The sequence below is a fragment of the Phragmites australis genome, chromosome 14 (genome assembly GCF_958298935.1).
Source record: "Phragmites australis chromosome 14, lpPhrAust1.1, whole genome shotgun sequence".
Lineage (NCBI taxonomy): Eukaryota > Viridiplantae > Streptophyta > Magnoliopsida > Poales > Poaceae > Phragmites > Phragmites australis.
Genome location: NC_084934.1, coordinates 21,764,247 through 21,787,535, shown reverse-complemented (window position 1 = coordinate 21,787,535; position 23,289 = coordinate 21,764,247). Strand labels below are relative to the sequence as shown.

At 43.2% G+C, this 23,289-nt stretch overlaps 1 protein-coding gene and 2 long non-coding RNA genes across 5 annotated transcripts; all 3 read right to left on the bottom strand.

The window, feature by feature from the left end:
* Positions 1-1,089: 1,089 nt before the first annotated feature.
* LOC133891693 (uncharacterized) lies at positions 1,090-1,530 on the bottom strand. Its single transcript, XR_009904253.1, has 3 exons — positions 1,439-1,530; positions 1,307-1,360; positions 1,090-1,171 (listed from the first exon to the last, which is right to left on the bottom strand). It is a non-coding gene; the product is annotated as an uncharacterized LOC133891693 (long non-coding RNA).
* Positions 1,531-4,242: 2,712 nt separating this feature from the next.
* On the bottom strand, positions 4,243-13,352 carry LOC133890788 (cysteine-rich receptor-like protein kinase 6). 2 transcript variants are annotated; one of them, XM_062331343.1, is made up of 7 exons: positions 12,307-13,352; positions 6,387-6,491; positions 6,091-6,281; positions 5,760-5,970; positions 5,440-5,677; positions 5,121-5,271; positions 4,243-5,031 (listed from the first exon to the last, which is right to left on the bottom strand). In XM_062331343.1, the coding sequence occupies exons 1-7, from the start codon at positions 13,109-13,111 to the stop codon at positions 4,732-4,734; spliced, it is 2,001 nt and encodes a 666-aa protein (XP_062187327.1). In that variant the 5' UTR covers positions 13,112-13,352; the 3' UTR covers positions 4,243-4,731. The 2 variants fall into 2 exon arrangements, with proteins under 2 accessions (XP_062187327.1, XP_062187328.1); XM_062331344.1 differs by having other exon boundaries at positions 6,091-6,266.
* Positions 13,353-14,936: 1,584 nt separating this feature from the next.
* On the bottom strand, positions 14,937-16,919 carry LOC133890790 (uncharacterized). 2 transcript variants are annotated; one of them, XR_009904110.1, is made up of 5 exons: positions 16,847-16,919; positions 16,713-16,767; positions 16,391-16,473; positions 16,225-16,303; positions 14,937-15,254 (listed from the first exon to the last, which is right to left on the bottom strand). It is a non-coding gene; the product is annotated as an uncharacterized LOC133890790 (long non-coding RNA). The 2 variants fall into 2 exon arrangements; XR_009904109.1 differs by lacking the exon at positions 14,937-15,254 and having other exon boundaries at positions 15,913-16,303.
* Positions 16,920-23,289: the final 6,370 nt, after the last annotated feature.

Sequence of the window (23,289 nt, the reverse complement as noted above, 5' to 3'; positions counted from 1 at the left end):
CTAGAGACATATACTTGTGCGACCTGAAGAATCTTGTTTCTGAGCTTGGACTTAATGGGTGGTTGTGATCCAGATTTAGATTTGTTATTCTCCATATCCCATTTTTCTCACTGACAACCAGTAAAACCTTATATCCAATCTTTGCTATAATATTAGTCTCTCTTTCTGGTACCACATGTATAGTTGCTTTTGAGTTTGTACTACATGCACTATTTGTTATCTCATTCCCTGGACCATGCTTGTTGCACCTCAGTGTCAGCCTAGTAAGTTCATTGTTTCTTTTTTTGTTCTGTGTATGATAAGTACCAGCTACAACCACAGAAAACCCTGCCAGATATGCATAAAAGTTGAAGAAACGATGCGCTGCTTCTGAGCTATCAAATTCCATACCCATTTCTGGTGTCAACTCAGTATCTATCTGGACATTATTCTCTTGTTTTGCTGCCAACACTTCATTTTCCAAGAAAATTTCTATGTCTTCTTCTGTCAATTCTTTGTTTGTTTCCTCATATGTATGATTATCAACACCTACATTCTCTGGACATCTTGAATGTTCATGAATAATCTGCTGCACATTTTGCTCTTCTATTTCATTGCTCTCATTTACCTGTAACATTATTAACTTATATGTTAAAACAAATGTATTTCTAGATCTAATAAAAACTATCTTTTATTCATGTAATAAGTCATGGTTTACAAAAACATGGAAGCTACTGACCATTTCAAGATTCATGTTGTCAAATACACCCTGGTCCCATGGATTCAAATCTGATATTAAGCTTTCTTCCCTTTCATAGTGTTCTATATTTTTGGTCTGCAATGTAGAACAATTGTTATTTCTGAAAAACAATCACAGACATCTATATACACTTGTTATAAAATATTTTTTATTCACAAACCTGATCATCAGTAGCGCAATTTTGATGTGTCTTTTCTATGCCTTTGTCATACAACTTGTCAATTATACTTGAATTATTTATCTGCAACACATTCCGTTACAACAATTTCTTATATACATGCATAAATACATTCATAAACAGCATTGTATAATGATTCAAAATGTAAACATTTCAATTTTTTTTACCTCATCAAGTGGCATTCTATTGCTTTGTGTACCAAATACATCTGATGCCATTTCATCTACTCTGCTTGTTGTCATATACATTGAGTTCTGTATACATATTTTACAAAATAAATTAAAGTTTTACTACAAGCTTTAAGCACTTAACAAAGATCAACCTGTAATCATGTCCACTTTAGTAATCAATATTTGCATTAGATGTTATTTGTTTCTGAACTTTCTTACCTCAATATTCGAAGCTCCTTGCAGGAGGAGCTCTGTGAAGCTGCATTGCATCCCCTGGAAAGACAATATATCTAAGTTAAATTTTTTTGTTTGTTTTATTTTGTTAATATTTATTTTAAAACAAACTATTACCTCATCCAATCTTTCATTGTCATCATTATAGAAGTCTAGTCCGAGGTTTTGTTGCTTTTGTGTTCCCATGCAACTTTGTGTTTCATATCCAAACAAATTTGATTGAATTCATATAACAGTTCAATGAATTCAATTTTTTTAAAAATACATCATAAATAAATGTTTCCAACGCACCAGTTACCTTTGAGTGGCACAATTCATTTTCTCCTTTTTCCCTACATAAGCTTTCTGATCCAATTATTAGGTTTAATTCATCTGTCACTAGTTCCTGTTTGCAATTTTTTAAAGACAATTATTTATTACAAAACTTGGGAGATATCATAAAACTAAGCTGTACTTTTTCTCACTTTTGTCAAGTTTTGTTTCTCATTTGACGAACCAACTTCACACACAACATTCTGCTCCACATGCTTTGCTTGCCCCTGGAAAACAATAATTTCATGTTGTACAGACGTAAGTTTTGTCATCATATCAATATAGCTGGATCTTTTAGTTAATATTGATGATTTTTCTGGACACAACAAACCTGATAATTAAAGCTTGCTAGATAACTGTTCTTTTTAATTGCAATCGGCGATGTTCTCTGTTGAATGTTTGATTTCAGAATTGTTGTTATCCTGCCAGCCTGTAATCGCATAAGTTGCTTCATGTTAGATAAACATTTTACAATAATAAATCAAAGTAATAATATTTACAATCCTTTTCTTGGTCAACATATTGTATACAATGCAAACCACCTTTCCGGTTTGGTTGAGAAGAAGAAATGCTTGCAAAACTGGGTAATCTACTACGAAAACCAGAATGCCAAAAACCCTGCAAAAAAGCCAACTATGAAGGTGCTCTTTAATTTGTAGTTCGCTTGTGATTCGGTGCAGTTAATCATTGTTGTTTTGTTACTCCATGGTCTGGGACCAATGCAATGAGCTTGCCATAAGCTAATGTTCAGCACTGGGATAAATGCCACTACCATTAGTGATGCATATTACTTACTGCTATTGTCATTATTGCTCCTGCTCCATGTTGTAAGAGTAGCGTGTTAAGCTTTCTACCTGTCTACTTTTGTTCTGATTGTATCCATGTTCTTACAGTATATTAGTGTTTTGTCCCTAAGAGGCTTGCATCAATAGTGCCTTATGTGCATTTTTGGAACAGATCTACCCGAATGATTAAAAGGGATATAAGATTGTGCAATGTATGGACTGTGAAATTCTGTTGCTCGAAACAATGTTTTCATAAGTGAAAGGGGATTGCATTACGAAAGTATTGTTCTGTTTTTCTTATACCAGAGTTGCAACCAAGAATATAAATCTTCAATCTATTTTGTTTCAATTTCTACATATCAGAACCTTCTTTACTAAAATTTCAGTCCAACTGTTAAATTCTAGAAGTGCCAAAGCCCAATTTATCTACCTCCTATCTGGCGGTGGCTCGTGGGTTGAGTCCAACTTATCCAACCAATCTCATACCCAAAACCCCACGCAGAAATCAAATCTTTACATCCTAGGAGCACAAGAGCGTCACATATTCAGGTGTGTATACTGACCTTTGCCGCTTCAACACCATGTTCTTCTGGTATTACTGCAGCATGCTGCATCGCCTGTCCTTTTCCTTTCTGCCGCATGTCTCCTTCCACTTTTTTTTGCCTCATGATCAGTTTTGATTTGATCTTTTTCTTCACGTTTCTCTTCCGCCTCCTCTTTCTTTCTTAAGCCACAAGTTTTCTCTTACCCTCTTCTTTCTAGATCTGTATCCAGTTCGGTTCTTTATGGTAAATTTGGTTTCGGGTTTGACACCCCTTTTCACCCGTTAACAATCGGGCGGGATACAACTTCTGATTTCCTGCGCGCTGACAACGAACAAACATTTTGACTGTTGTGGCAACCAATTTTCAGTCGATTCTTTGCAAAAAAACAAAAACTGTCTGCAAAGAAAAAAAAACAGTCACATTTTCATTTACAAAAAACCCTTCTATTCTGACGTGTCGCTTTTTCATTTGTTCAAAAACTGACTGTAATCAGAAAGAAAAATAGCTAGCTATAAGGTAGTCATTCCCATTTATATCATACTCACAGTTTGAACCAATATTGGCTTTGTTTCAATCCAAATACCATTTTCCGCTCTAATTTTGGCTTGTGGCAAACCAAGGATCATCTTTTTGTCTCAATTTGGTATGACCTCAACTTTAACCATGACCAATATTTAGTCAAGTTTCTGAGGTCTAGAACAAGCACACCCTTAGTGCAGATCAATGTTTGAGATTGGTGCAAGGCGTGAATGAATGGCTGTGATCCAAATGGGCCGGACAACAGCACAACATTGAGGCATGGCACATGATGATTGGTTGGGAAGGGTTGGTGGTAAATGTGGTTTGAGTTTGAAACTTTAACTGCATTTTTGTCTCAAACCCTTAGTCTGTTTTCGAATACGTTTGAATTATAGAGTTGTTTATAATTAATGTAATAAAATGAGATCCAATATGAATATTTTTTCTTTATTTTTATTTTTAAAATTTCATTATTTTGAATGTACATGTTCAACATTTTGAATGCCTGTCCAGTTTTCTTTGGTGAGTATATGTGGACATATTGCCTGTCCAGTTTTCTTTGAACGAATTCCAAGTTCATTTGGTCCCGTACCGTCATGACGACTTTCTTCACTCGAATGTGGCTGAGTGGTCAGGCAGACGGACTAGAAAGATAAACCATTGGACTGGAGCAATAAAAACTTCAAAACTGCTATTTGGAGTTTCGCAGTATGTGCATAGAGTCATGATTGCAATTCCTTCCTGACATATAACACTGCAGTTAAGCGTACAACTCTTAAAAAACATACAGTTACAGCCACGTACATGTATTACAAGTTTACGGAGTAGTAGACCACTGAAGCCACTTCAAAAATGGACTTAGAACTACGAGAGGTGGTCAAGAAGATCAGTTAACATGTCGATAGGCACGGGCATCTCTTGCATCAACTATGTCAACCTATTCTGATTTTTGCCTGCTATTCAGGGGTAGACCTAGCGCAAAATATAGAGATTAAAAAACTATAAAGTCTTAAGTGCAAAATATAGAAAACCAAAGTGTAGTGTCAGAAATTGAGTGGGAGCATATGCACCCACTCACTATAGTATAGGTCCGCTTCTGCTCCTTATCTGCCTTCGTCACCCGTCAGGGGTATGTTGCTGAACCTGCAGGAGGACTCGCCAGTGTTACCCGGACATCCGTGTTCAAAAATTTTTGTTGAGTCAGACACTCGCGTATCTGTGTCGGATTTCAAGTACTATTTGGCGTGTCTCAATTTTTTTTGCCGAATCGGACACCCCGACACGAGTCGGACTCCGACACCCGCGACGACACGGCGAGGCTGGAGATCCTGACGTTGTAGTAGGCCGGCTGCCCGGGCTCCGGCATCGTTAGCCCCTCGCTGCCCAGCATGGCAACGACCTCGGACATGTTGGGCCGGTCGTCAGCGCTATCCTGCACGCAGAGAAGCGCCACCTGCACGCACTTCATCACCTCGGACACCGGGAAGCCGTCGCCCAGCGCCGGGTCCACCAGCTCGTGCCATTTCCCGTCATGCCACAGCTGATACGCCTGAAAGAATCCGACATTTTTGTTCAGTGATCTGACAGACATGCTGAACTGCTAACTTTTCTTGCAGGGCCGATAAAACTGTTGCTTACATATCCTGTGAGGTTGAAGAATTTGCCGTACTGGTAGAACCCGGCGGTCCTCTTCCCGCTTATGACCTCGAGGAGCAAGACGCCGAAGCTGAACACGTCTGATTTGATGGAGAACAGGCCCTCCGAAGCGTACTCCGGCGCAATGTAACCACTGTTCACAAGAGAAGCCAAATGCTGTCAACATTGTAAATTTGTAACGAGAACCATGATCACAGATCACCAATAGAGACTACTTCTAAATCTTTGTTGGTAAGTATGTGTGGTGTAATTTGATCTTGATCATCAGGGCTACTACAAGTCTACAACTACAACTACTTACTGCGTGCCGACGACCCTGGTGGTATTGGCCTCGGTGACGTTGGAGCAGAATATCCTGGCCATGCCGAAGTCGGAGATCTTGGGATTCATGTCGCGGTCCAGGAGGATGTTGCTCGCCTTGAGGTCCCGGTGTATGACCCGCAGCCGCGAGTGCTTGTGCAGGTAGAGGAGCCCCTGCGCGACCCCGTCGATGATGCGGAACCGTCTCTCCCAGGTCAGTATCGCCCCCTTCTCACCGTCTGCAGCAAGTGCAAACATCAGCCACAGGTACCCAGAAAGGAAGGAGAATGCGAGGCCTAGCTAATGATCGATTGACGGTACCGAAGATGAAGAAGTCGAGGCTCTTGTTGTGCATGTACTCGTAGATGAGCATCTTCTCCTCCGCCTGGACGCAGCAGCCCAGCAGCCGGACCAGGTTCGTGTGCTGCAGCTTGGCGATCAGCTGGATCTCGTTCTTGAACTCCATAAGCCCCTGCACCGAGCAAGACGACAGCCGCTTGATCGCGATCTCCAGCCCGCCGGGCAGTTCACCCTGAATGAAGCACAAGCAAGCACGTCGTCCGTTACATTTCACAGAAATTACAGCATCAACATATATAGCACTGAAGAGTGAATGTGTTTATCTGCATGGGTGCATGAAAAATTCTAGTACCTTGTACACAGGGCCGAAGCCGCCCTGGCCAAGCTTATTGTCGTCGTCGAAGTTGTTGGTGGCGTCGGCGATCTGGTCGAAGTCGTAGAGCAAGAACTCGGAGTCGCTCTCCTCGATCTTCCACAGCTTGAGCACCTGCTCCATCTCCATGGACGTGGTCGGCATGCTCACCGTCCCTGACATATTGATCACTGATTAAACCATGCCGTTAACGACTAGTGTCTGACAAACACAGCATTTGGACGAGCAGGCTAGCTAAGTTCAGTAGTAGAGACACTGAATGCAGCAGTAGGTACCTCTTCTCCTTCGCTTCCTGATCCATAGGAAGCACGCCAAGAAGCAGATCAGAAGCACCGATACGGGGACGACGATGGCCACGATCCAAAGCGTTGTGTTGCGCCCTGAACACGATGCAAAGTACGTCAGTTGGAGCAGACTTCAAGTGATCAAGGTAAGATGCAAAAGAAGTTTTTCATGGTAGAGAAATTTAGTCAGTAATATCTGAAGCAAGATGGAGTATTTGCCGATCGAAGCACAACTGTGTTAGGAAAATAAACCACGGTGTGCGCCATGGCCTGGCGAGGTTGCTGGGCGGCAGCAGGGATGGCCGAGTCGGAGGCTGTTGGCGACAGAAGCGGAGGAGCGTGACGTGGATCGAGATTAGCTCTGGAGACCGAGTCTCATGGAGGAGTTCGTGGCTCGAAGCGTGAAGACGGCCGGGTCGCCAGGAGAGCGCGTACGTGCGCGTGAAGCTCGACGGAGTGCGTTGCGTCGCCGAGAGGCTATAAGAGGCCATGTAATCCTTGTGTGTCAGTTTGTTCGAGTTCTTTGAGTTGAGTAGAAGCCAACATACAGGCCGTTCGGCGGCCGGGGCGTTCGGCGCCATAACCAAGTGTCTACTGTTCATCGTCTTCAACCTCCGTCCGGCGAGAGAGAGAGAGAGAGCGATCCTAGGGCTCGGTTCTAACAATTGGTATCAGAGCCATGTCGGTAGGGACTGGACTCGATCGCGGCGCGGTACCGCCGCTGGAATCGAGATTGTGCTATCCGATTTGCGCTCATGGCAGGCGACGACGGCAATAAGACCCCTCCCAGTTCTCCCGGCAAGAGCGCCCACAGCAAGGGTGGCGATGGTGCTGGTGGTAGCGGCAAGGAGGAGGTCGTGCGTGTCGTGCGGGAGATCGGCGGACTGGCGAATTGGCCACTCCTCACCAAGACAAACTACACCGACTGGTCTTTGCTAATGAAGATCAAGATGCAAGCACGAAACCTGTGGGACGCCATCGAGCCTGGCGGCGTCAGCCTACAGGTGGACCGCCTGGCACTGGACGCGATCACCAGCGCCGTGCCGCCGGAGATGGTGTCGTCTCTGGCGGTGAAGTACACCGCGCAGGAGGCGTGGGAGGCGGTGAAGTCGATGCGCATCGGCAGTGAATCGGTGCGCAAGACCAAGGCACAGCGACTGCGACGCGAGTTCGAGTCCATCCGCTTCAACGACGGCGAGGCTATCGACGATTTCACGCTACGCCTGTCGAATCTGGTCGCGGCGCTCGGCACAGTCGGGGAGACGATCGAGCCCGTGAAGGTTGTGGAGAAGCTGCTGCGCGTCGTCCCCAAGCGCCTCTCCCAGGTGGCCGTCGCCATTGAAGTCACCGCCGACCTCAGCACGCTGACGCTGGAGGACGTCGACGGACGGTTGCGCGCGGCGGAGGACCGCGCCACGGAGGACGACGAGCCGCCCCCGGCACGGGCAGATGGCAAACTGTATCTCACCGAGAAGCAGTGGGAGGCGCGCTGGCGTCAGCGTCGTGGGAAGGAGAGCGCGCGCAGCGGCGGCGCGCGTCATGGCGATGGCGACAGGAAGGGAGGCCATAACGGCGGCCATGAAGACGACGACGACGATGATGGGGGGAGCAGCGTTAGTTCGGGGGCAAGCAGGCGCCGACGCAGCTCCGACAAGGGCAAGTGCTTCAACTGTGGTGTCCGCGGCCACTTCTTGAGGGAGTGCCCCAAGCTAAGGAAGGAGGAGGCGTTGCTCGCCGACGCCGACGACGAGCCGACGCTCCTGTAGGGCAGGCCACGTGGCGACGTCGTGGTTTAGGGGGAGAATGTTAGGAAAATAAACCGCGGTGTGCGCCATGGCCTAGCGAGGTTGCTGGGCGGCAGCAGGGATGGCCGAGTCGGAGGCCGTTGGCGACAGAAGCGGAGGAGCGTGACGTGGATCGAGATTAGCTCTGGAGACCAAGTCTCATGGAGGAGTTCGTGGCTCGAAGCGTGAAGACGGCCGGGTCGCCAGGAGAGCGCGTACGTGCGCGTGAAGCTCGACGGAGTGCGTTGCGTCGCCGAGAGGCTATAAGAGGCCATGTAATCCTTGTGTGTCAGTTTGTCCGAGTTCTTTGAGTTGAGTAGAAGCCAACATACAGGCCGTTCGGCGGCCGGGGTGTTCGGTGCCATAACCAAGTGTCTACTGTTCATCGTCTTCAACCTCCGTCCGGCGAGAGAGAGAGCGATCCTAGGGCTCGGTTCTAACAAACTGTTGCTGTTAGCTAGAGATAAATTCCGTTTTTTTTATGAGCACTCTTTTAGCAGTAATAAATTGAAGTGCAACGAAATTCGGGGTGACCAGCTGATGAGCTAGCGTGTCAATGGCAATTAGCCTAGTGGTAGTTAGTCTGGGCGAACGTGAGTTGCGTGACATCATGCTCGGCAGTCGCAAAGAGTGATGAAGCCATCCATCGATTGATTCCTGAAGCCAACACCATGGACCGTGGCTGGTCGCTCGAAGGAACCTTCACTCTTCAGGCGAACATCCAAGTGTAGCTGCCGACTGGGCTGGGCCCACAGCTCACCGGCCAGAGCCATCAACGACGACCCGGGTCCAGAGACCAAGCGAGTCAAGCACCGGGGTCGTCTTTCCGGCGGCTAACGCAAGCGCAGGTCGCCGTGGGGGCAAAGCGGCACGCGGGGAGGAAGCGGGTGCGCCGACTGGCCTGCCCGCCCAGCACGGCGCATCTGAGTAGTCTCGATCATGGATGCATGCGACGGCGACTGCGTCGATCGTGCGACTCGGCGAGAAGGACAACCTGTCTCGGCGAGGCAAAGCTAGCGTCTCGGTCTCGTGACGCACGTGGCTCCGCTTCCGCGTGTCGCTGCAAAGGCGTCGTCGTGAGATCGATCTGTGTAAAAGGGCAAGTGTACGAGACTTAGGCACTGTTTGTTTCAGCTTCAGATTCTGCTTTCAGCTTTTATAATTCGAAACTGAAATAAACAGACAGTTTTTGGTTATAGCTTTTTAAAATCTGCTGGTTGGATTATGAGAATCTGAGAAGCTGGTTTTCCTCAGCTTTTGATAGATTGTGAAAGTCCATTTTACTAAACTGTTAATTAATTTTTTTTAGAATCTACAGTCTAAAAGCTTTTCATAATCCAGCTTTTCACAATCCAACTTTTATAAGCTATTTTTCAGAATCTCTAGCTGAAACAAACAGACCCTTAATTTAATCATTTGGTCTGACACGCGGTCACCTAATTGTGTCGGCACATCAAGTTCAAGTTAACAAATCGAGGAAACATAGTTTTTTTTTACAGGAAATGATGGCTTTATATTGAGAAAAAATAGGTATATAAATTCTCGTTAAAGAGAACTCAGATTTAACTAGTCTAGTCGTACAGACACATTCTCGACCAATTGAGTTCCCGAGGAAGGAAGTGCTAGCGGTTGTGAACTCGTATTACGAAATAAGGAAATTAGGAACTGCGTAGCATTGCAGGCTTGCAGCAGGTAGCGCACGTTCACGGCTTGGGGTGAAACAAGGGAGCTGCTATTAGTCACGCGACCGAAAACGTCATTCGTTTCAGTCGACCGTTCCCTGCCCAGATCTAACAGTTTACAGCAGCGACAATGTTCATCTTCTTCACCCATAATCTTCATCAACTGCACACTGTTAGGGTTTAGCGGAAACATTACTAGGAGCGACAAACCAAGCACGAAATCAGCATACGAGACATTAACGAGGTTTAGTCATCTTGCCTACATCTTTAGATATGACAACAGGTGTTCCTCCCTATATTCTGTTTTCGTCGATCTGCAGTTACAACAATAATACCTTATATTTAAAGACTCAGAAATAGGACTCCGACTATAACTCTATTTTTAGTCCTACCTAATTACATGTCTAAGTCTATTTATAATCAATCGTGTACATACATTTGACATATTTCCAACAAACACAAAATCTCTCTCCCACGTGTGGCTAGATCACTCCCCGTACCACCAGATCTGCTCCCGTCGCCACATTAACCCGATATCACCAATCCATTTCGGTTCACCCCCACCCCAGCTCCGTCCAACCGATGGTCTTCCGCTGCTCACAGCCCACAGGGTCCCCACCCCGCCAAACAGACTTGTCTCCCACAATCTCCCTCTAAGCTCAGCAGCGATGAAACTCCACGAAAGCAAATCCTCCTCCCCTATAACTACCGTAGTCTGAAATTTTTGTGACGATTGAAACATAGGAGGCGCGACGAAACAAAACAAATGTTTGTCTCGGAATAACAGGGAGTGCATTGCCACTGCTACTCACGGCCAGTCCGGTCCAGACAAGGCACCATTACATGATTGAGATGGGGGACGATCTGAGAGTTCCATGTCACTCACTCTTCTTACACCAATTATGTGCAATATTTTCCCCCTTACGGTTGATTCCTTCACATGGCAGGCTTGCAAGATGGAGTAAGAAATTGCAGGGAGGGCCCAAGCTACCAACTGTTGGGATTTTGTATTCTCAAAAGGAAAAAAAGGCGTCTGGATAAAGGAAAAATATATCCAGGTCAATTCGATCCTTGATTCGAAAGGCAAGACCTCAACCAAGCCGGACCGATACAGTCGTACTCGTGGCGCACGAATGGTATATTCGCTGCCGGAGTGTGTGTTCCTAGTCTGATATGCACCGAGGTGTGCTCTTTTATTCTATGAGGGCAAAGTCAAGCGGGCCCAACTTTAAGATAAGCATGTACACACAAAATTTCAAGTTGATGATTGAATAGTTTAATTAACTTTATTACGTCATGCACGAAAGATTGGCACTGATAGTTTCTGGTGTATGTTATAGTGCCATTATTGTTTTGTATATAAAATAGCATGTGTAAGAGCTAATAGCTACAAAATTTATTTATAATTATGATAACAGACAATCCCTCTAATGGCTCAACTATAGCGTGCTTTCTTAATTTAATATGGATTCACATATAATCAGCTATATAATAAGGTAATAAATTTTGCATGCAACCAGTTACTAACTAGTTTTTCTCTCTCTCTTCATTTATTCCTCCCTCCACGTAAAGAAAAATACGATGTTAATATATTTATAGCTAACTGGCATGGCTGGTGCAAGATACTCTAACTAAATCATATCCCCCACCCCCACATTGTTGGCATTATGGACAATATATAACTGTATTTTAGCTAGACCACGGATTAAAATCCTAGAGTTATTTTTCAGCATAAAAAATCGAATAATTCTAACTTTTATTTCATTATTTTTGTATGGGATGACTTGTGCAAATAACTCCTAATATATTAAGGGCATGTTTGAAAAGCAGAAATTTTGGACGATTTTTTCAAGATTTTACATAAACAGTTCAACCCACACAGGAGTTAGGAAAAATTCTCGCATTCAAAGGGGCCTAAATTCAGCATCAATACTTTGCCCAAGTTTTAATTTGGCATATACATTGTTTAGAACAATAACAACTTGTACTTACATATGTGTGTTAATTTGTAGATGCAAAAACATGATATTGTTTCTATAGGGATAGTTTGGTACTAATTTCAAGTTATATAATGTCTTACAAACTCTTTAAATATGAAATAAATACTTTATGATGCGTACCATTTAAGATCTCAAATAACAAAACGTTGAGAATGCAGGAAGACACAGAGATTGTTCAATTAAAATCGCTACATCTCATTAACAAAATAGCATACGCAAAGGTAAAATATAGCATTCATTATGGGAAGCAAAGAAATGTGCAACTAACCTTGAAAAATTATTTACCCTGTCCCAACCCCGCAAGACTAATGGCAATGCACGTCAATTAACTATCTCTAAAAAGTGCATGAAAATTGGGGGGAAACTTAGGCTAGTGATTAAGATGAAGAATGAATTCCTCTTAAATTGCTAAAAAAATGATTTCTGAATTGGGAGTTGGGACTACCTTTGGACGAACTCACCAAGGGCGTGAGCTTCACCATGTCGCCGGCGGTGGCGAAGAAGACATCATTCTCGTACCTGATGTCGCAGCGCACCCCAAGAAGCCTCCCGCCTACCCTCCCAGTGAACCACTCGTGCATCTCGCCGATGAGGCCGGCGAGGCACCCTCGGCACTGCGCCGGCGTCAGGTCCTGCGTGCACTGCGCGAGCGCGTACACGTTCATGTTCTCCGGCGGGAACCCGGCCTGGCCCGTGGCGTACCTCCTGCTCGCGTTGCTGGCCGCGTCTGCCACCGCGCCCACGAGACTCGTGACCAGGGCGTCGAACGCGTCGACGTTCCCGTTGGACACGCTGTTCATGTTCTTCGCGACTCTCTCCGGCGAGTTGTCGGCGCCGGCGAGGAAGTCCTGGTCGGAGAACCGGAGCTGGCACTGGTCATAGTACAAGGTCGCGTCCTTGCTGTCGCGGCAGAGGTTCACCGCGTGGCGGAGCCCCGCCTGGAGGCAAGAGACGCACTGCCCGCCGGTGAAGTCCCCGCGGCAGAGCACGAGCCCGTACGCCGTGTCCGGGGCCACGCCGAAGGCCCCCGCCGAGAAGCCCGATGCCGAGGCTTTCTTCGGGAGCACATAGGAGAGGCTGGCGAGGTTGGCCGCGAACGTGCTGTTGGGCAGGTACGTCCGCTGGACGCTTGTTGCCGTGGGGCGGCAGGAGTAGTCGATGGGGTTCACCACCGGCAAGGCCCCGCCGTCGTCCGCTGCCGGCGCCGGCGAGGAGGCGGTGGCGAGGAGTAGGAGCAAGACGACAAGCATGGCAGCTAGGTGTTGAGAGAGGACACGTTGGGGGATCGAGCTAATGCTGGTGTCTCAGAGTGACACAAAAGCTAGCTGCGCTTAGCTATACTAATAGGCATCGGGGTTACCATGTAAGACGTACTTAATTAAGATATAATAGTCGCTTAATTTGGGGTTTGGTTAATGGCTTGTTAATTGAGCTGCCAGTTTTCCTTAAAAAGGTTGAGCTGGAGAGGGTTGACCTGGAATACCTGCGATCACTGATATATGGAGATTGGAGGCCGTGAAATATGAGAAAATTTTGTGTCTTATTCGTTGGATTGTGCCTGTGGCTGCTGATGGTCTTATTTCCGAGTAGTTTACAGGCAGACGATGCCCCGAGCGCTAGTACAACGGCTATCTTATGGCATGTACAATGGTTGTACAGTGGGCTCATGTATTGACACGTAGCATTTTAGGCTATACAGAGGAGAGAGGTGATGAGAGAAAAATGTCATTGTCTTGTGAAACAATGATCTCGTAAGCTAAAATTTAGAACTACAAGATTACTCTTGTATTATTATATGAGTTATCTTTGTCATGCAAATTACAATATTAATTTTGTCCATACAAAAATTAAGGGTTTATGGATTTACTCCACATCTGAAAAAACTAGAAGTTATCTATTAAGTCATCTTACATGAGACACCTATACCATGCAATTGTACAATTTAGGTGATGTGTAGGAGAGTAGGGGGTAAGAGAAAAATATCGGTGTCTCACGAAATAAAATGGTCACATAAGCAAAAAAAAATAGAACTGTGAGACTACTCTGGTACCATTATATAAATTTTCATTGTCATGCAACTCATAATATTTATTTGGTCCATACACAAATTAAAATTTTATAGATTTATTACAAGACAACTAAAAATATAATCTACTATAGGGTTGTTTGTTAAACCACCTCGAAATTATATAGCAATACATAATGACGGTGTCATTGTACTTTCCTAATGGGATGATAGAGTATGACGGGCGTTTTTTATTTTTATATTTTGAAAATAATTTTTTTAAAACTAAGTGTTCGTGTGAAGAAATTATAAAAATAGGGTATTATCGCCCGTTGGAAGGACAACATGTTTTAAAAAGATAAAGAAGTCGCTCTTCCAATGAACGATAGGTTAAAAAAATTACGTTCCATTGCTCTCTAATTTCAAAACAATATCAAACTAGTCATTATAAATTCTGAAAACAAAGTATGTTGTAGAGGATACAATAATCTATCTCTATAAAAAATTTCAACTCAAGCAATTACTTTTACAATGAGAAAGAAAAAAGAGTTGGACTATATACAATAAAATTTATCTTTTTTATTTCTCATTGTACAAATTATATTTTTATTTGAAATTTGTTTGAGAGTTAGATCATAGTATCCTCCACAATATAATTTTTTTTAAATTTTTTATGATTATTTAGATAGTATTTTGAATTTTAAGAGTAATAGAACGTAGTGTGTTTTTTCACATACCACTTGTTGTAAGAAGGACATCTTTAATTTGTTTAAACCTATCAACCGTTGGAAGGTGACATGTGCCTGTTGCCTATTTTTTTGTAATTTTTTCAAAGGGATGTCTAGTTATGTAATTATTTATTTTCACAATATAAAAATAAAAAATTCGAATATAACGTGTCACGACTTCTCTTTAAAGGATTTGGTGGGCCGGTGACTTATCAGATCTGGCTCTGTTTAGAGGTTGGGCAACATAGATTGTTCTGAAAAGCTTCTAGTCAATTTAGTATTAGCAGTTTAGCTGCACTTGACCTTTGTTAGGCTGTCTACAGATAATCAAATTGTAATGTCTCACTCCTCGATCGCCAAAAGAAAAAAAAATGTAATGTCTCATTGACTCCGTTGACGAGTGGGTCGATTTATGTATACTAGCCAGATTCGCGCGCTTCGCTGCGCGCGTATAGATAATTGTGTCGTCTGTATGTTTTGTTATAGTCATTCGTAATATGGAAATATAAGAAAGGTTACATGATTTTTTTAATCAACAAACGCCAGGCTCAGCTTCATTCCAAGCATGGAGTTTTTAAATGCATACACATGAGTAGGCTGTCTTCAAGTAATCCAAAAAAGATTGGCACTAAGCATCTGATTTGGAGAATATATAAGCTACTGCAAAACAAAAGGACGGCTTACCATTGCTGGATGACAAACTGACAATAAGCAAAACGCAAAGAGAAGTAAGAACCCGGCGCACTGTTGGTAGGTAAAAATTTGCAAGTTCATTTTGGAACAGTAAATGACAGTGTTCATAATGCTTGCACATAATAGATAGCAAAATTATTGATAGTAGATAACCAAAAAAAAAAGAGCTACAGAAATTTTTATAACCTAACAAAACTACATTGAAGTAGTCACAGCAAACTATTCTACTTTTTAGTAGTGGCATAACAGCAGTACTTGTCAAAAAGAGATGAAACAAATGGGATTAGATTTTCTGATGCCTAGAGGAACGAAAATGGCATGATATCATAAATATTTATTTAGTAACAGAGCACCAAACACATATGGATTTTCTCTGTTCAAGTGTTCATAGCTATTCCCCAAAAATAGGAATTCCTATACTCATGAGTCATTGTGTTGGGATTGTATCATCCAACAAAAGTCAGATTAGTATCAATATATGAATGAAAAAACATGACTGCAATTGTTTTTTCAAAAAATTACATAAACAAACAATGATATACAATGTAATAACCCAGTGAGACATGAAATATCATATGACCAACATTATCATAGAAATGAAGACAGATCACTTGGGTTGATTAATGTGGGTAGAGTAAATATGAGCTCCAAAAGATGGCCCCATAGATATATCAAGTTAACTATACACAAAGCTTAGTATCATGACGTGAACATGCCAACCGACTACATATAACTAAAATCAACTTAGTAGGCAGTTTTTTTTTGCAATACCAAACGGTAGAACATTGCGTTCAGGTACAGTTGATCTGTTAGGTTGCTTTTTCCAAAACACTTGGTTCCTGGAAAGAACGAAATAGTAGGAATGCGATGGAGTTCTATTTTTTTCGTTTCTAATCTTGGAAAAGAGTATTGTCATGTGATTTGTGTATACTATTACCTTCCAAGGTAGTTCTGTTAACAGGCTTTAGGCTTTGAACAATTGTCTCTTTGCCTGTGTTTTTTTGCTGTGAGATGTTCTGAAAATTAAGCATAGATGAAAGTTGTTCAGCAAACTATTGTAGTTTGATAAGAGCTAAAAAGAGTTGTTGAGATGATAGTTTTACCTGGTGACATTTTCAGGATTAGAAGTAGCTTCATTTTCTTCAAGAGAATGTGTCATTGATTCTCTAGTACTACCAATTGCAACCTGAAGAGTCTAAGTTAGATTGGTAGAGTTGTTCGTTACTTCCTGTGGTTTCTTGCATAGTATTAAAATTGGAGATTCTACACAATATTAAATTTGGAGATTGTTACTACCACTAGAAATTAACAACAGAACCGATCTACTTAAAGGGGAGTTAAAAAAGTTGGGAAGCCATGGTGGCAAGTTGTGGTAACAAAGGAAATTATAGAGTTTTCTCCAGGTTTATAAAGCTAGAGAATAACCTCAATGATTCAGCTCCTGAAACCCGTAGAGTTGTTCGTTATTTCCTCTGGCTTCCTGCACAATATTGAGATTAGAGGTTATCAGTGCTTGCAACAGTGGGAGGATGGGAGTAGACGGGGTAGTGAGAGCCGACAGATGGTTGAGGAGCTCGCGGGGATCGTCTCACGGGTGCGAGAAACATGGACAAAGGCGGTGGTGAGGATTCTTGGTTGGCGTCTGAGATTTGCTAGGGAAGCGGTGGAACTCTCATAGACTTCACACGAGGTGGAAGCCGACGCTGGGACTGGGGACCACATGACGGGGACGTGCTATAGGAAACTACAGTAGCTTGTTCCCTTGGAACTCATCCAGTTCCAATCGCTTTAGTATATATACGGAAGTATCATTAGTGGCGTGCATCCCCGGGTGACAAATTCAGCAAGATTTGGAAGCTTCCAGCTCCAACGTGTAGATGCTGGCCCTGTGCACGACCAACTTTTGGTTTGGAGTAACGAGCGTGTCAAATTGATGCGCCAAAACATTTTCTATTTTTGGTTTTTAGGTCTGGTTCTGAGTACTCTTCATTGTACCATTTTTATTTTTCTTGATTTTTCTACTTAAGCAGTTGAACAGTCACCAAATGTAGAAAAATATCTTGATTTAGGATTAGAGTTGGGACCTTTTTTTTTCAACGAATTAGAGTTGGGGACTTACCGGCGCTAGTTAGAGGGAGGTTATGGGTGCTCACTTTGCGTAACTCCCCTTTATATCTGCTTACACGCTTACAGATTTCTTTTGAAATAATTATGAATTGTAGAAAGCATACATCTACATCAATAGATTTCACGTTAACCAAGACTTATGATTCAATTATTGTTTCATCGATCTACGTTCAAATTGTGTGACTTTTTTTCCCGGCCAAGGGCATAAATTCCTGCCTCTTTCGGTTAAAAGAAACACAATGTATATGCATCTTCGTGGTTGACAATTAGACGACTGCACTAACAAATTCTCCTTGTTTAAAGATAAAAAAAGGAAAACGGTTGGTAGATTCTATAGTAAAATACTCCTACTTGATTACGATCTAGTCGGTGTGACCAACTGACCACACTACAATAGAACATATCATCCGCTCGGTTTGTAACGTCCCATACTCAATCAATAATTGAGTCAGATTAAACCGATATTAATACTGAATATAAATGCTGACTCTTAGTATAAATTAGTACTGATATTTTAGTGTCGACTAATAACCATAAACCGATACTAATAAATGTACAATATATAAGAGACGTCTTCTTCTCCCCCAAGCTTAAACAGAATAGAGTGGAGCTCTGTTCTGCTCAGCTCCCGCTATTTGTGCCCAACCTTACGCTTAGAGACTACAAAATTTGGAGGAATCTACGCGCGCAAAGTGCTCTAAGGTTAGTAAGATGATCTATATTTTATTTTTACTTAGATTTACTTGCTAGATTGTTCTAGATTTGAAAGTATGTGATTGCTCCATGGTGATGAATTTTGGGAGAAGCTAGAGCTCCAATTGAGCTCTAATTGAGTAAAAATTATAATTTTCTCATTGTAGGGCACATAGAGATGATCTACATTTTATTTGTGGTTAGATTTATTTGCTCGGTTGCTCTAGATTTAAAAGTATGTGATTATGCCATAGTGACCTAGATCTTCAATTTTCTAGTAGTGATTTAAGGGAAAAAAAGGTTAAAATCACCTTTAAATAGATCAAAACCTAGCTCAAATTTTCTATTAGTGAATTAGAAAAAAAATTAAAATCACCTCTAAATAGATCAATATATTGAATTTAAATATTGTGTTGTAGGGATGACATGTGCACCCGCTAGTCGCAAGCGAACATGACATCGTTTAGAATGTGGGTCCTCTGACCCGCGCCAAGTGGCGGAATGTGATGGACCATCTAACATTGAGCAATCAAGATGCGAGATAATTCAATAAATTAGATGTGCATTTTGAAACATTGCATGATTATCAGATCAATGATTTTGTAATGATTGTTAAAACGTAATAATAAACATGAATTTGCAGATGGACTAGATATGGATGTACAAGGTATAGAGCAGATCCGTGCATACTTGTTTCGCAGGGGTTTCAAACCTGGCTATATCTGCTGGACTGAGTATTGTGAACATACGGAGGTTGTACATGAAGAGTAGCCCACAATCGAAGAAGACAGATGCAACAATATAACGTTTGATGAAGATATCGATATGTTGGTGTTCAAAGATACTTTTGTCAGCAATGATGATGACAACCTAGAACATGTTTGATAGTTTGATTGGTACCTTATTAGACATACTTGGCAAAATAAAAGATACACTCAATGCATGATTGGACCTGGAAGATACGAAGCTAAGGAAAAAAATATGCTTTAAGTAAGAATATCAAGGATATGTATTAAGTAAGTATATGCTTTAATTTATATTAAGTAAAAGGTTCAGAGCTATTATTTATACTTTAATTAATACAAATAAAGCTATTGTATGATAGTTATAAATCTAATTCGTATCTACTAAGAATATGCCATAATTTCTATTAAGTAAAAAGCTTTAATTTTTATTAAACATATACATTACCTTATGTAAGGAAGATGTACTACACAAATTATAAACCTAGTATAAAATAAATTACCTAATATACAATAAATCACAAATCTAGATATACAATAAATTAGTTCGTGCAAAAAATAATGATTAAGTACTATAAAAATTATAGATCTAATATAAACACTAATATATAATAAATTACAGTCCTAGATCTACAACAAAAATTTTGTCAAAAAAAACAATATCAATGCTATTCTAGGAAAAAACCGACACTAATAGTTATAGCATCAGTACCGACTGTGGTCTACAATCGGCATAGATTCTGGCATCAATGCCGGTTGTAGACCACAGCCGGCACTAATGCGCTACCCTCTATATATTCAGCACTTGGCCACAGCTTCCTTCATTCATCTCTCGAAGCCGCCGCCAGTGCCTCTCACATCTCCCTAATGTCTCCCCACCGTGTTGCCTCACCGACAGCCTCCTCCATGCCTCCCTGATGCATCGGCCTCCTCCCCGACAACCACGCCAACCTCCTCCCCGCCGACCCATCACCATGATGCGGGCTCCTCCCCAGTGACCTCTTTCACGACAGCCTTCTCCTTGAGCTCAGTGACGTTTCCTGCACCACCACACTCCATGTCATAGTCGACGCCGTTGTGCACCAGCTCACACGCCTCACCGCCATGGGCACCTCTGTGCTTGTTAAGGGTGAGATCAAGGAGCCTCCCGAGGGGACCAAGCAGAAAGTGGAGGTCAAGGTCAGCTGCGGGCTCGAGATCGGAGAGGTCGATGCCGTCGCCTACCCATTGCCTATGGGCAAGGCCAACCTCATGCTTGAGAAACTCAAGGACTTCGTCCACCTCTGCTCACGCACCAACACAATGGGTGCTTTTCTCCTTGCCTCATTTTAAACTTCATCGCATGTATGCGGTTTGGTTTGTGGATGACCAGATCTTGCAATTCTCTAATTGTTCAGCGAAATTGGTGCTAGGATTGGTAAATCATGTGGATCAATTGGTATGGAAACATACTTTACTATGTTTGTGCGGTTTAAACATACGCTTCAATTTTCCACAATGCCTGTAGTGCCACTATTGTAGTATGGAGAATCGTAGTATAAGCTTTATGTAATGCAATTGATTGAAATTAACTGAGTAATGGTTGCATATCAGTAAGGGCCAGCCACGAGTTTGTGTGTTCATGATATCAGCTATGTCATATTTTTGTTAATCTAATCATGTGCAGACATACTCTAATTTCTAAAAATTTCACATAAATAGTATGCAAGAGTGCCCGTGAGTGCGGGAGAACCATTCCAACCCATTGATGATGCTTGTAGAACCCCCATATGTTGATAGAATAGAACATTTGCCCATAAATATGATTAAGAGAAGTTGACAATGTAAGCAAAGAAGAAGGAATATACAGAATTTGGGTCACTGATAAAAACATTTCATACAATGGCTACTCATCGTGAACAATATGGATACAAATAAATAATAACATAATGTAAATTTCTAGTTTGTGATATATATACTATAGACTTACATCTGATGTTCAGTTCTATCAGCATATATGCACTACTCTTTGTAGATGCCGTGTGGATCTAGTAGGTATCGTGGACACAGCTGAAGGAGCATCTACTTCCCACCGCGTGGTGCCCCCCTGCGTTCTCCTAGCATATTCCTCTATGATGGCTTCGCCTCGCCCTCCCTGGTGCCCTTAGGGTTGATCAAAATAGTATACCTCTCGTCTAGTTTGGTTGGATAACTGATAATTGAAAAATATGTACTGGCTAAAGATTTGCCTATATTGATGTAGGTGATTCCTCCTCTAGTTTGGTTAAACATAATGATTGCTGGCATAGAGGGTTGTACACAATCTGTTGTGGCTACCACTATAGGTGATGGTGGTACAAGGAAGATATCAATTAGTTTTTGGATGCTGAAAAGCAAAGAAGAATATATCAATATTGTTGCCTTTGGCATCCAAACACCTGAGAGCTATGTGGCTGAAAAAACGCAGTGGCAGCAGTTTTGCAAGATGTCGAGGATAAGTTAGGTAGATTTTACCTGACTACAGCTATCGGTGATATGGGAACCGGGGGTCCCCGAGTCCCGAGGCCAGGACAGCAGAGTCCCATGTGGTGCCCTCCCCTCGGGGATTATCTCCCCGAGGCCCGAGAAGACCAAGTTCCGGGAGAGGGTGCTCGGGGCTATGAACAGTGGTCCCCGAGTACCCGAGTTCCCCGAGGACCCGAGCAGTCATAGTTTTGGGAGAAGGCGCTCGGGGCCATGAACAGTGGTCCCCGAGTACCGCGAGGACCCGAGCAGACACAGTTCCGGGAGAGGACGCTCGGGGCCATGAACAGTGGTCCCCGAGTACCTGAGTTCCCCGAGGACCGAGAAAAGGCATATCCGGGAGAGAGTTCTCGGGGCTATGAACAGTAATCCCCGAGCACCTAGAGTTCCTCGAGGACCGAGAAAAGGCATATCCGGGAGAGAGTTCTCGGGGCTATGAACAGTAGTCCCCGAGCACCTAGAGTTCCCCAAGGACTTGAGAAGCCCCTTGCCAGTGGACCCCACAAGGGCTCAGCGGTGATGCGTCAATTGGTGAGATGCCCGATGCTGCATTTAAAAGGGAGCGTGGCCCATCACTTCCAACCACTCCCCCACGCCTGCTGTCATTGCCTGACAGGGAGGCATGGGGATATTTAATGTGGCGGGTCCCATCGCACGTCATCCGGAGCGCCTCAGGATATCGTCGCAGGGCTCGAGGCATATCGCCTGCTGCCCTGCCGTGTCAGGCCTGCTTCGATCGGGCGGGCACGCGGGGTTGCTCGGTGGCTGCCCGGTGGGCTCCCCTGCTGCACCCGCTAAAAAGCGACATGATGACAACAGGACCGGACGGGGGCGCATTTTCAACCCCCCGTAACGTCAAGCTGCGGCCCATGATGGTTGTTTTTCATTTATGACGGCTTGAGACTCGTGCCCTCCTTTCTGGGCACGCCAAGCCCCCCCCCCCCCCCGACGGTATAAAAGGTGGGGGTGTGTCCCGACAACGAAGGCAGGACTTAGAGAACAAGTGCTTCAGAACACAAGCCTTACAGGGACACAGAAGCTTGGAAGGTTGGAGAATACCGAGACAAGCTAACAAAGAACAAGGCACACGAAGCTCTAGACTTAGACATAAATCCTTGTAACACAAGAAATCATCAGAGAGGCATTTTCAGAGCATTTATAGCATAGATACAGGAGTAAGGTATTACGCTCCTTGCGGCCCGAACCTGTCTAAAATCCTCTGAGCATTTATTTTCTCTAGCATCTGATCATCCATCCCGCCTGCATCTCATTTACTCTCATTTAATTCACGTACAAGGTAGATCAGAACCATCCCCTTGGCCAAATCTTAAAGGGGGTCCCTCCGGATCCCCGCTTGTGGAGTTCATCCTCCGACAACAGCTATTTCAAATTGAAAATGCTTGCGTAGAATGTGGAGGATGCGGCTTCAATGACCACCAGTCTCTCGTGGTTACATGCACTTGACACGGCTAGTGCCATGGATTTTAGGCTATAGTATTGTTTCACTCGAAATAAAATTTTCTCTTCATGTTCATGCTCTTTGCATGTAGGATTTTTACTGGAAGAGCATGATGCATTTGGATGTTAGCTTGGGTTCACTCTTCTATTATGTCATGATGCGGCTTAATTACACAAATTGGCTCGAAAGTAAAGAGGGTTCATGAAGGCAGGTATCAGGCTTATGTGGAGTTCGGTAGAGGAGGTTTCGTTGTTTATAGAATGTCGAATCTACCCTTTCTTGTTTGAGATAGTGCGCTCGTTTATGCACTATACCATTTGAATGAGATAGATGTTTATGTGTGGATGTTGATGAACTCATGATTATGTATAGATGTGGATTAACTATTTGTGATGCATGTTTTTATGTATACAAATTTGAAATCATATTTTGAATGCTTGTTGGGGGATGATCCCTGACAATGAATCTGGGGTATACT

Bases quoted from the DNA above. Each gene is read 5' to 3' on its own strand.
- LOC133890788 (XM_062331343.1), bottom strand. From the start codon at position 13,111: ATGCTTGTCGTCTTGCTCCTACTCCTCGCCACCGCCTCCTCGCCGGCG. The intron at 5,678-5,759 runs GTACCGTCAATC...CACTTGCTGCAG, and splicing joins CCTCGACTTCTTCATCTTCG to ACGGTGAGAAGGGGGCGATA. The intron at 5,032-5,120 runs GTAAGCAACAGT...GGATTCTTTCAG, and splicing joins TCTTCAACCTCACAGGATAT to GCGTATCAGCTGTGGCATGA.